The sequence below is a fragment of the Sinocyclocheilus rhinocerous genome, unplaced genomic scaffold (genome assembly GCF_001515625.1).
Source record: "Sinocyclocheilus rhinocerous isolate Xijiao unplaced genomic scaffold, SAMN03320098_v1.1 scaffold3323, whole genome shotgun sequence".
NCBI classification, from domain to species: domain Eukaryota; kingdom Metazoa; phylum Chordata; class Actinopteri; order Cypriniformes; family Cyprinidae; genus Sinocyclocheilus; species Sinocyclocheilus rhinocerous.
The window spans coordinates 255532-266975 of NW_015662926.1; the positions used below are offsets into that span (position 1 = coordinate 255532).

Genomic DNA, 11444 nt, shown 5'->3' on the forward strand with positions numbered 1-11444 from the left:
TATATATATATATTCGATTTTTTTCCTCAAATTAAATAGCCCTAAGTGAGCAAACATCATTTTCCAACAGTGTGTTGTACCTGGCGTAATCGGCGTGTGAGAATGGGACCGTCCGCACACACTCACTGACAAAGTTCACATTAAACGGAAGCTGGAAATACGTCTTCATCTGACAGGGTTTAAAATGAGGCTCCTGGCAGGATGAAGAGGGAGATCGGTGGGAACGCTACAGATCAATCAAACCTGAATGTTGCTGTAATGTTGTACAAACTCACTTACTGAGATAAGTTTACGACTCGCAGATGATGCAGCTTGAGGATCTAACGCTCTCTATGAGGGGAAAAACAAACAAAACAGCTTAATTCACTGTGAACTATTGTGTCTTCTAAAAAAAAAAAAGTGTGGTGTCTCACCTCCACGACGGTTGGTCTGACAGGTTTGCGCTCCTTCCTATTGGCTGCTATATTACCCATAAACCTCTCCACCTCTCCAGCTGCATCTGACATTTTCTGCGGCGTGGCGTTCACTGCACACCTAAAACCATCACATCATAATCACATTCGTAAACCTGTATACTGTATACATAAATGTACAGTTAAAAATAGATTTTCATTAATTCAGGTTAAACAGCTTTCCGTTTTTACTGTTCAGTTTTCTACATTCTCTGTTCAGTTTCTATATTGTCTAAATTTCTACACTAAAACTTTTATGATGACAATACCCCATCAGTTTTTTTGTTTGTTTTTACAAATCACATCCTGTAAATAACTACAGTAATTCACCAGAAGAAATGACTTATGTGCTTATTATTAGTAATAAGTTAAATGAAGTAATAATTGTTACAAAATGTGTCTTTTGTCATATCGCTTCTGGCACTGCTTTAAAAAAGTAATCGGCGTGAGACCATGTGTAAGTGATTTTATGATAATAACCCAAAACAAATGATAAAAATCACTGTAAAACACAGCCTCAAGTAGCTTATTTCAATAGTTTATCTCATTTACTGGGGTTTTCATTTCATTTACCATTTTATGCCATAACAGTAGGGTTATTATGGTAACTTTTCGTTACTTGAAATAAAATAAACATTAACTGAAATAAAATTAAATAAAATTTAGTTGATAGTTTTAGTTTAACTTTAACTAAAATATAAATAAAATAAAAAAATGTATAGTCATACTAAACTATATAGACATATACAAAGTACTAAAAATTACAAAAACACAACAAAACAACGAAAACCTTAACCAAAATTAAAATGCAAACAAAAAATATAAAAATAAAATAGATTAAAAATATGAATAAAAACTATGATACTAAAACAGCCCTGATCAGCATCACAGGCTATATTCATGGAGTAATAACATTTGAAATAGTCTTAATTATTTAACAATACACATATATAGTTTGGTATTTTATAAAAATTCTAATATTTTCCCAGTATAAACATTTCCATTATGTCCATTAATGTAATCTACTTGTATATAAATATACAAATACACATGGGTAAGTCTTGTGTGACCAATTCTACATCTAGTTTATACAGTTTAGTTATTTCTTTTTTCAAAATGATTAGCTTTATCATTTGTTTGTTTACTGTGATTGTTGTTTACCTCATGTTCTCAGGATTCAGCAGGTGTCTCTTTATCCGGGGAAGTTTCCTCAAAACTGAAGTCAGATCAGTCATCTCGGCTATTCTTTTCATAAACTTCACCTGAAATTAAAACATGATAAATTTACAACAATTTACTGTACAAAGCTGATGAAGACTGGAGCTCAACATGAGGATCACTCACCTGGTCCATCCCGCCGAAGGTCTCCTGCAGGTCTGCTGTGGGCGCAAGGGTTCGAGCCGCACGTGTCATTGCGTACATGTGACCGGAGTACGAGATGCCATTGGACAGCTCCTGAGCTGACATCATGACCAGCACACGCAGACGCTGCTCGTCATCAAAATGAGGGCTGAAGATGTAAATGGAAGATTCGGCATCAGTCTAAAATCATTACACTTGCACAGAGATTTAAAGATTTATTTTTCTGTCTCTTTAAAAAAGACTAACCTGTTGAATATGTCACTCCACAGCTGAAACATGTCAGGTAGATTCCTGTCCAGACAGGAAGACGACAGGATAATACCCTGAAAAACAAGAATAAAGACAAAAGCATAGATTGCACACTCACTCTAATGCAAGCACAAGCTCAATCACAATTCACAGTATCAAACCTACAACCTTCTGGTTACCAGTTCTGAGCTTTTAGTTACTATATCAAATCACCCCCACTTTAAAAGTGCATATGCATCATATTTATGTAAAATCACATGATAGACGATGACGAAATAGCGATACCTGTTCATACAGATCAAGATCATCAGTGTCTGGTATGATCTGCGGCGATACAGACATGCCTCCAGTCTTCAGCTCAATACGCTGGGCCTGCTGACGATAATCCAGCTCTCCACAACCCAACCTGAGATTACACGATCATTACGATTCTATGGGGTCAGTATGTTTTTTGTTTTTTTTAAAGAAATTAATACTTTTATGTAATAAGGATGCATTAAACTGTACCCTAAGTAAATCAAAAGTAACAGTAAAGACATTTATAATGTTACAAAATTTTTTAAGAACTGCTGTTTTTTTTTTTTACTTTTGAACTATTTATCAAAGAATCCCGAAAAAATGTAGCCACAAAATTTTTTAATAACTGCTGTTTTTTTTTTTTTACTTTTGAACTATTTATCAAAGAATCCCGAAAAAATGTAGCATGGTTTCCATTAAATTATTAAGCAGCACAACTGTTTTCAACACTGATAATAATAAGAAATGTTATTTGAGCAGCAAATCAGCATATTAGAATGATTTCTGAAGGATCATGTGACATTAAAGACTGGAGTAATGATGCTGAAAATTCAGCTTTGCCATCACAGGAATAAATGACCATTTAAAATATATTACAATAGAAAACAGTTCCTTTAAACTGTAATAATATTTTACAACATTTCTGTACAGACTTTTTGATTTAAAAAAAAGAATGCAGCCTTGCTGAGGATAAGAGACAAAAACATTTTACAAAATCTTACAGACCCCAAACTTTTTGAATGGTAATATATATATATATATATAAAAAACTCCCTATATTCCCTAACTGCTCGCAAAGATCTGATTAGACCAATATAGTAAGCGCTTCAATTCACACATTCAGGCACATTCACGCACACACACACACACACAAACACACAGTATGTATAGAATATGTATATATTATAGAATATACATATATTTCTATATGTATTGAAACCTTTGAAAAACTAAAATTCAATTAAACAGGCATTTCACACTTTTGGCATTATATTTTATATCATTACTTAGTAACTATTTTAATTATTATTAATGTTATTTACTAGATTTGTGAACTAGATTTAGAAATTTGGCTGTATAATAAACAGATTTATAATATGAAGCCTCATAACAGCAATTACGGCATAATAAATATCTGCATTTGCCAATATTATACCAAATATGCATAATACACACATCCATATATTAAATATATAACTGCATCTGTCCGTAAGTGTAACTACTGGGTGTCACATTTAACGTCACATTTCAAAAACTGCAGTGTTTATGCAGTATATTTTCACACAGACTGGTCTGATTGAGTGTTGTATATAATGGATATTATAAACTCCATGTTACAGTATGTAGCAGTGAAAGGTTTTCATACTTCGTGATGACGCTGCAGAACAGAGGAACATAGATCTTCAGGTCTTCAGGGAGGGAGTTGAGGTTGCACATGGCTCTGAAATACACCATGCCATTGGTGGGCTGCTCACAGCACTGTACAGGTACACTGCCTAGAAAGAGACAGTAAATGTAGTAAACTCAGTGAATTGTTTTTTGCATCTATAATTTTAACTTTGAATGTGCTTGTTATATGTATGCATGTGCATTTCACCTGCAGTTCCCAGCTGTACAGGTGTGTAGGGAATGATCGGCTCGATGTCAGACACCTTTAATGCAGGTAGACAGGAAGCGTCTTGAGTCGTGCTCTGAACGGCCAACAGCTGCAAACCTGAAGCAACAACAACAACATGAAAGCATCTACAACAGAACAAGACTAATTATTCTTGTCTTTCCTGGTCTCATGATCATACCTTTCTCATAGATGTCTTTGTGGTCTGCATCGCTGAGGTTCTGTATCTTCTGCTGTAGTTTCTGTTCCTCAGCTTCAGCCTGTTTCTCCAAGAATCTCTCATCAGGACTCATGGTAAGAGTCAGTCGATGGGTGTTATCCTGAAACAAGCACAGACAAACGTTGCTTACTTCAGCAAACGTGTATTAAAAATTGGACATCCTGTTAAAAATGCTGTTTTTCTAAAACACTCTAATTATGACCACAGTCATTTTTAATTTAGTTGTGTTTTTAGTTTTATTATTCTATTTATAGTTTTTAATTTTTTTTGTACATTTTTTCACTGTTTTCTAGTTTTAGGTTTTCATTACCTTAAAGTAGTGCTGGACTTTGTCCTGAAGGTAGCGAGGGTTCTCCTTCAAACACTGCCGGAATCTGGACACATTCTCGCTGATCTTCAGCAGCTAGCTCGGATCACCATCATGATTCCAACAGGATGCAATATACTGAAAGACAGGCAAGCAGAGTTAATGGTATTATTATTATTTTGCAAGTTATATTAGATACCCTCAAATATCTAACAAAATCTCAGAAAACCAACTTATTCACTTGTACAAAAAAAAAATGTTTTCTGAATTTTTTTAAAATTCAGCTTTATTTCAATTACCAAAAACATTTTTAATAGTTTTAGTTAATAACAACAACAACACTGTTAAGAACATTAGCTATCATATAGCCATGGCTTAGTAGTTTGTGCAAAATAAAATAAAAATACACGTACACGTTTTTGTGTATGCGTCAGGGTTATTATAGTTAACTCCTGTTCAGCACTGAACTGGCGAGCAATTCCAGCTGCAGTGTTGAACCGACTTCCCATTGAGAGACAACCTGCTGTCGAAGGGTTTCAGTCAACCTTAGAGCGGCCCACTATCTAGCAATCTCAGTGAAAATTCGAGGAATGCAACCAGTTAAATAGGGTTTGTCATATAATAAAGGAAATTAGCACCAGGTGCCAGATTAATACCAGTAACTTGTATGCATCTGTAAGTGTTCTCTAATTTTGTTCAGAGTTCTTTTTTAAAGATCTCATTTAAGAGTGTTATACTGTGCTTCAGAATACAATTAATTTTTGAATTTAAAAATATATAATATACATACATATATATATATATATACATACATACTATATATATATATATATATATATATATATAAATACATACATACATATATAAACTTCTATTTTAGCTAGTTTCTAAGGCAACATTACTTGGATTCATTTAGTTTAACTCGATGAACTAAAATTGAACATTTTTTTTTACTAAAATTTTTAAAAAAAATCTATAAAACTACTTAGTAAAAATAAAACGAAAAATGACACAATAAAATTACTAAAACTTTAAAATCTAATTGAAAACAAAATATAAAAACTAATTTAAACTATTAATAAAAACTCTCAATGATAGAAAAATCACACTGGTATGTGTGAGAGAGAGAGTTTACTCACTGAAGCGAGAGCTAGACCAAAGCTGGTGGACTGATGTTTCATTTGAATCTCGATCTTATGCAGCAGAGCTTCAATCTGCTCCTCTTCAAAACCAGTTCTGAAACAGCAATTCATTTACATTTATTAATTTAGCAGGTGTTTTATTAAACTGATCGTAATGAGAAATTCAGATCCTCACAGTCAATCCAGACATCTATACACTGAAAAAGCTTGATTTAAAGCAACAAAAAGCCTGTCAACACTCACGCAATGATGTCATCGATGCTTTGAGCAATGATGTGTTTGACCGTCTCAGTGTCGGCCTCCGCCATGCCCTGAAGCCCGATGGTGAAAGACGCTAGTCTAGCGCTGCCGTCAAACCTGCCTCAATCACACATTTAGAAAACTCCACTCTCAATAACCTGAGAGATGACCTGATTTTATAGTCAAACAACGTACCCCACTGAAGAGGAGAAGTCAGAACCGATTTCGGGCTCAATCAGGGCTTTGTAGAAGGGCGAGTTTGGACCAGAGATCATCAGAGAGGAGAGGAGGCTCAGAGTGAACGCCTCAAATGTGTCTGTGATGCTGAAACACGTAGACAAGCGGTTAGACAATTAAACCACAAATTGAAAAAAAATGACCCAAATATCGCATGAATATTTGTCCACTCACTCTCCCAGCAGATAGCTCATGCAGAGCGTGTTTTGTTTCATGGGATCAGGAGCAAGTGCGTCAGGCCTACAAGTCACATGATCCACTCTCTGAACAAAAGCAAAACATGACAAACCTCACAAAGCAGATTTTACAGTGTGTTTGTGGACTGATTGCGTTGCATTCTCTGCAGTGATGGGCGCTTTCGAAACACTGCTTCACGAAGCTCTGAAACATTTACGAATCTTTTGTTTTGAATCACACATTCAGAGCTCGTTTCAAACTTGCCGCGTCCCGTAATTCCAGCAAACGAGGCTTCGTTACGTCAAACTGTTTCGAACCTTGGTCAGATCAGATCAGAGGTTCAGAGCTCATTTCAAACTTGTTAAGTCACGTGATTTCAGCTAACAAGGATTTGTTAAGTCGTACTGTTTTGAACCTTGGTTTTGAAACGATTACAAATCTTTTGTTTTATATCAGTGGTTGGGAGCTTGTTTTAAATTCGCTAAGCTAAACTTAAAGCGTGATTTCATTAAATGAGGCTTCACTACGTCATACGTGTCTTCGAAACATTTCAAAATTCGGAGGGTTTGTCGATAGACGGCATAGATTTGGTGAACTTGTGAACAAGCATTTTAACTGATCTCTGTCACTTTTATAATGTAGGTTAATTTTTATTGATTTAATGAATTTTAATACTTATGTGTGCAAGGCATAATACAAAAAGGAGAATATTTAATTCCTTCTAATTGACCTAGTTTGCTACTTTGCCTGCCTAATAATACACAAAACAAGCAGTATAAAATAATAAAAAAGCACAAATTTGACAGAACCTTCGTATTTAAATGTATTTAAATATTTGTAGATTACATTTAATAGATTACACTTCCTTGAAAATGTGCAATTGGTTTGTAAGAGGTGTAATTCTACATGTTTCGATGTCGTTTTTACATTTTGACCAGCAGGTACCGCCAGCCTACGGTGTTTCAAATTCAAGCGCTTCGAAACAGTGAATAATTTTGCAAAGCAATTGAATCAGAGTTTCGAAAAGCTTCATTTCTCCCATCACTAATTCTCTGTGTTTATTACACAGGTCCTTCTCATGTGTGTATTGTGTAACGTACAGGTTTGTCCCAGTGTGTTTGGGGTGGAACTGCAGTGTTTGGTTCTGTTCTCTCAAATTTAGACAGGGCCTCTTCTTCAATCTGCTGTAGGTGCTGCTCCAACGGTAAGTCCCCGTATGTGAAGAACCTGCAAAAAACACGCACAACAGGCAATGAGCATCGTCTGCTTTTTGCACTCTTTCATTTACAGGGTCGGAGAGTTTTGTGTGTGTACCATGCATTGCTGGGGTGGTAGTGTGTGGCATGGAAGTGTTTGAGCTGTTCCCAGGTCAGGTCAGGAATGGCTAGCGGTTCCCCTCCGGACACAACAGCGTATGTGTGATCCGGCAGGAGTTTATTCTGCAGGTGCTGAGCGTACAGACGCTCATTGTCTGACTACACAAACAACACATGCAAGAGTAACAGAAGAGACTGTTAGTCTTAAAACTCAAATCAATATAAATGTGACATCCAGTAGCATTGTAACTCCTGTTTTTAATAGGAGAAGAGGACAGATGTAGTGACATATTTAGTATATGGAAGTGTGCATTATGCATACCAAGCAGATATTTATTTTTATACTTTGACATAATGGCTGCTATTATGCTGTTATACACATATTATAAATCAACAAAAGTGTGTTTTTTTTACACTTGTGACGACCAAAATAATGACTTAAAATGTAATGGCAAAAATGCCAATTTAATGTACAAAAGAAAACAAATAACTGATTAATACTATAAAAAATAAAAAAAATGAATTTTAATAATATAACATAGTAAACATAATATTGGCTGATATCTACACTACCATTAAAAGTTTGGGATTGGTAAGATATTAAATTTTTTATTTATTTTTTTGAAGTAGTAACTTTTGCTCACCATGGCTGCATTTATTTGATCAAAAATAGAGTAACAACTATAACATTGTGAAAAAGTATTACCATTTAAAATAACTGCTTCCTATTTTAATATATTTTAAAATATTATCAATATCAATGTAAAGAACAGTTGGGCTGCTTAATATTTTGTGGAAATTGTGATATATTTTTACAGGATTCCTTGATGAATAGAATGTCTAAAAGAACAGCATTTGTTTAAAACAGTAATCTTTTGTAATGTTATAAATATCTTTAACTTTTGACTAATTTAATGCATCCTTTCTAAATAAAAAGTATATAATTTCTTTAAAAAAAAATTACTGACCCCAAACTTTTGAACAATAGTGTATAACGTCACTTATATATCATGCACGTATCTCTACGCATATCACAGATATATATTTTTTTAAATCATAAGAGCATAGAGGAGTTTCCTTACAAACTCTCCCTTCATCTCATTGAACACCACACCCTTGAACATCAGACGACTCGAGGGGTCTGTGGGGGTCTTGTGCTCCAGTCTCCAGCCCTCCTGCCTGAAAAAAAAACAGCAAATCCTTTTCAAAACCAATTGATGTGCTATTAATTACACTAAGTGAGTATGTTTCTGAGTCATGGCCTTTACCAGAAGTCCAGTTCTCTGAGACATGGGAAGAAGACAGCGTCTAGATATACAGACAGAAGGTTGTGGAAGTCTTTGGCATTCTGGGTGGAGAACGGGTACATCGTGTAATCGCTCGCTGGTGGGAGAGATTGACATATTCAGAAATACAAATCACACACACATACGCTCACTTAAACACAAACACACTTCAGGAGGTACCTGTGAAGGCGTTCATGAAGGTGGAGAGAGAGCGGTTGAGCATCTTAAAGAAGGGGTCTCTACAGGGGAAGCGCTGAGAGCCGCACAGAACCGTGTGCTCCAGAATGTGAGGAACACCGGTGCTGTCCATCGGCGTGGTACGAAACTGCACACTATAATAACACATGCAAAACACACACACAAAGCAATGCGTACATCATTGGGGCATATAACAGGGTCCAAATAAAATCCTAAGCATGTGAATGTTCATCAGACACACACACACACACTGTACCTGAAGAGGTTGTTGGAATCGTCTCGAGCTGCATGCAGATACTGAGCTCCTGTGGCATCATGGGAGAGTTTAACGGACGTTAGGAACAAATCCGGCACTGCTGTTACCTAGATAATCACACTCAGTGTTAGCACTGGTCACATTGACAGACATACATACACATTGACAGTTGCATTGTATAATAGCTTAGAACACAATTAATCCTATAAAGCCTGCCGTATCATATCTGATGTTAATTTCTAAGGCCTCTAAATGAGCAACATGATCAAAACTGTTGCACAAACTCTACTACATGCCTTCTGTCGTCTGATTGATAGTTCATACTTTTTTTGGCAAATAAAAAGCCTTTTAGTTTAATTCTAAAAACGTTCACCTTCAGGTTGTGGTTCACATGTCTTTTGTCTCCTGTGAAATCTTTAGTGATTTTTAGAACGAAAGAATAACTTTTATACTGTTATTAATATTTCAAAATGAATATTTACTGGACTGAAGCAACTTAGGTTTACTTGATTATCCACACATAAGTTTCAGAGAAATCCTGTTAAAACGTGTGTATCAAGTATGATCCATCAGGCTTTTGAGGAACGTTTAGCCTATTTGTTCATCTCTCAGTCATCATTGCACTGCTTTGCATTGTGTTTTAAAACTACTAAAACTAAGCATATAAATATCATCTTAATAAGACATATTATTGGGAGATATACAGTGATATACGTTTTATGCAAGTAGTCTTCTGAAGCGTTATAAAGATTTCATTTGTTTACAAGGTATAAGAATTTCACCTTTACTTTCTGGTCAAAGAAATAAAAGCAACTGCACCACTTTTTTGTTTGGGCCTCTGAATAAAATTGTGGTGTTTCTGTTCTTGTCGAGAATGAGCCATAAAAGCCTGATGTATCAAATATGATACTCAACAAAAAACACATACACAAACTTTTTGATTTTCTTTTACATTTTGTTTAAAGGTTCAACAAACTTTTCCATGAAAAAAAAAATCATTTTCTGATTATTATTTCATTTGCAAGGCTTTACAGGATTAACTAAATCAAACCACTAGAGGTTGTGCATTACAATACAATGAATTTATCTTGGTTTTATAGAAACTCTCAGACTGGAAGGTGAACCCCTGCTTCACTGTAAGACGAAATAGAGACAATACAAGCAAAATGTGTATTTTCAGGATTTCTTTACCTCTTTAACAGTGAACCCGTGGATCTTCTGTCCCACGGTGTACTGCAGTGCTCTCTCTCCAGCAGAGCTGCCTCTCGACCTCCATGAACCCTGGAAACTACAAACCCCTCATTCATCAGACTTACAGATCACACTAATCAGCATGACTGAGCTTTTCCCAGAGGATTACAGTACATCGTACATTTCAGAACAACTCAAACTTATATCTTTAAACGTGATGATAATAATAACAACGACCTGAATGATACAGTAATCACAATTAAAATACAAACAACAGTCTAAAAAGGACCACGCATATATTTGACAGGGAAAGACTGAAGTTTCATTCAGTGTAGTATTACTACTCACCTCAAATTTTTGAGTTTCGTAATGAATACCTTGCAATGACGAAACATTTTAGACGCTTAATTCTACTGTCTCTAATAATTACTGTGAATGCCGTACCAATTTAAAAGTTAAAACACATTATATGCGAGTTGCTATCATGTTTCCGTTATGATTAAAGCTCTGCCCTTCCATGTCCCATGCTGTACACGGCGCATGCGCACTAGACGCGACCTCAACCGCAAACAACGCTGTTTTTCATTGGCTGCAAGATAAGAAGAGCGCAGTCGATTGATTCATACCGACCACCGCTTGTACATAATAAAAGTATGTCTAATAAATAAAATAAATAAAAAAGGTAAATTTGATACTATAAAAATATGGTTTGGAAAAATATACAGATTTTTAGAACAAAGGATTTTTAGAATTGTTAGAATCACTTTACCGAACACTTCTTATAATGACCGGCAGGTGTCAGTAGAAACAGAGGTCACTTAATAAACACAAGGGTCAACTACTTAGAAACGGAAGGAGCGACTAAATAAACTTTTACTCTTTGGAAATATAGGGAGTTA

The 11444-nt window shown here is 35.3% G+C and overlaps 1 protein-coding gene across 1 annotated transcript in view; it reads right to left on the reverse strand.

Moving 5' to 3' along the window:
• The window catches only part of LOC107728375 (presequence protease, mitochondrial-like), an 11681-nt gene extending 571 nt beyond the window's left edge, over nt 1–11110 (reverse strand). Inside the window, 23 exon segments of the mRNA XM_016538515.1 lie at nt 81–193; nt 280–330; nt 414–534; nt 1614–1714; nt 1797–1962; nt 2061–2137; nt 2349–2469; nt 3727–3856; nt 3958–4074; nt 4157–4295; nt 4506–4640; nt 5642–5738; nt 5888–6001; nt 6080–6208; nt 6296–6384; nt 7399–7525; nt 7613–7773; nt 8697–8793; nt 8883–8997; nt 9081–9232; nt 9355–9461; nt 10546–10642; nt 10894–11110. Of these exon segments, the coding sequence (XP_016394001.1) occupies nt 81–193; nt 280–330; nt 414–534; nt 1614–1714; nt 1797–1962; nt 2061–2137; nt 2349–2469; nt 3727–3856; nt 3958–4074; nt 4157–4295; nt 4506–4640; nt 5642–5738; nt 5888–6001; nt 6080–6208; nt 6296–6384; nt 7399–7525; nt 7613–7773; nt 8697–8793; nt 8883–8997; nt 9081–9232; nt 9355–9461; nt 10546–10642; nt 10894–10940 (2603 nt within the window). The 5' untranslated portion in view covers nt 10941–11110.
• Nucleotides 11111–11444: the final 334 nt, after the last annotated feature.